The sequence below is a fragment of the Melampsora larici-populina genome (genome assembly GCF_000204055.1).
Source record: "Melampsora larici-populina 98AG31 unplaced genomic scaffold MELLAscaffold_105, whole genome shotgun sequence".
Taxonomy (NCBI): Eukaryota; Fungi; Basidiomycota; class Pucciniomycetes; order Pucciniales; family Melampsoraceae; genus Melampsora; species Melampsora laricis-populina.
In genome coordinates, this window is record NW_006768869.1 from 91,757 (window position 1) to 93,712 (window position 1,956).

Sequence of the window (1,956 nt, forward strand, 5' to 3'; positions counted from 1 at the left end):
ACGGAAAGGACCACAGATCAGACCACGTAGGGCCTCAGAAGTAGGCCCCGAGGTGATCACGGTACCCTTCCGCGCTCGAAGACGCCCCCCCCACACTATTCTCAACTTAGGGAATCCTAGGTTAGGATAGCATAAGGCTGAGAAATGATATGGATAGTAAATACTTGTATACTAAACATATCAGAAATGAAGAGATTGTTCACCTAACCCTTACCCTCAGAGTAGAGATAGAAGGCATGTTTGGCTATATGTGCATAAACACGCACCAACCAAGTCATGGAGTGTTGTGCCACTCCAAAACTTGGTTGATGGTTTGTCTTGGCCTGAAAAATGCTGACAAAATCATTTGCAAAACTTAGAACCGCCATATCAACCAGGCGTAAAAAGTTATGGTGGAATAAGACCCCAATATTATTATGTTCAACATGTGCATAACCAGGCGCCACCCAAGTCATGGAGTGTTGTGCCACTCCAAGACTTGGTTTATGGTTTGTCTTGGCCTAAACAATGCTGAAAAAACCATTTTTCAGCTTTCCAAACAGCCATATCAACCAGGCGTAAAAAGATATGGTGGAATAGTACACCAATATGGGCATGTTTGGCTATATGTGCGTAAACAGGCGACAACCAGGTCTTGGACTGTTGTGCCACTCCAAGACTGGTTTGATGGTTTGTTTTGGCCTAAACAATGCTGACAAAATTATTTGCAACACTTATAACAGCCATATCAACCAGGCGTAAAATGTTATTGCAATACAAAATCCTTTTCGCCCCCCCGCTCACGTCAAAAACAGATATATGTTAAGGAGATGGGGGTTTTTCCTTGCTTTCATACATAAAAGCCTTGCGATGGTAATGGCTGCATGTGTTTCATGCAGCCATTACCATCGCCAATGGCTAACATATGCTTACTACGGGTGGACCACCATAATGAAATACATAATTTATCGCTTAAGTAACTTCAGTACTGTATGCCTTATGTAATACTGACCTGTAAGTCACATATCCTCTCTGAGACTTTGTTAGGCGCATTTCGAAACCGTGGCCTTGGCGTCAATAACCTACTAACACAATATACGCCAACAGTTGATCGGTCGGTACTTTGTAAGTCGTTTAAAATTGCTTGAGTAACGTATCGACACCCCTCACTTACATCACCTATTGAAGATTGAACAGTTTTAGGGGTAGATGGTCGACTAACTCACTTGGCGACCGATTTGGACATCTGATTTGGACTATTCAAGTTAATTTACCAATATTCGCTGATATATATATACATATATACCGGCTGCCATCATCAAATCAGCTGTTTAGACCTCCTCCCCCTTGCTTTAGACTGAAAGCCAATTCAATTCGCCCTTCGCACGGACCTTCAATTTGCCCTTTGCACGGATTGAACTAATCAGGAAACGAAAACGGAACAATGATTTCTCATATGAAAATGGTTTCATCCGCATTGGGGTTTTTTTTTCAGGTTGGTCCACTTTGGAATACGCTTATGAGCCTCTCAGGCCACCAATGGGAAATATCTTACCTTCATACACTTACCCACCTGCCGTTGCTCCCAAATCATGCCAAAACGCATCATACGGGGACTAAACCATCGCCCTAAGCAACCTAAACCTGCTACACCTCTACAAGAAAACTTAGCCAAGCGACGTGAGCAAGATGTGAAAGATGCGGAGGTAGCGAACGCTGAATTTGTTAAGAAACTGAAACTAGACGAGGAACCCCAAGCAGAAGGTTCAGGCTCAGGTGATCACCCACCTGCTAATCCAACTCCGGAAGACGTCAACCTTGGAGACCTGGCGGCGGATGAAATTGACAAAGAAGGTGAAGAAGTTGAGGTGGAACAGTTTGAATATGAACAATTCATGCCGGTAGTCAATCTTGAGGAACCTGAAGACCCCGTTATGGCGATTTTGCGAAAGGAACAGCACCTTGCCCAACGATTAA

General features: G+C 43.7%; 1 protein-coding gene across 1 annotated transcript; it reads left to right on the top strand.

The window, feature by feature from the left end:
* Positions 1-1,571: 1,571 nt before the first annotated feature.
* On the top strand, positions 1,572-1,956 carry MELLADRAFT_114002 (uncharacterized protein; the record flags this gene model as incomplete). Its single annotated transcript, XM_007418783.1, has 2 exons — positions 1,572-1,847; positions 1,885-1,956. The coding sequence occupies 2 exons, from the start codon at positions 1,572-1,574 to the stop codon at positions 1,954-1,956; spliced, it is 348 nt and encodes a 115-aa protein (XP_007418845.1).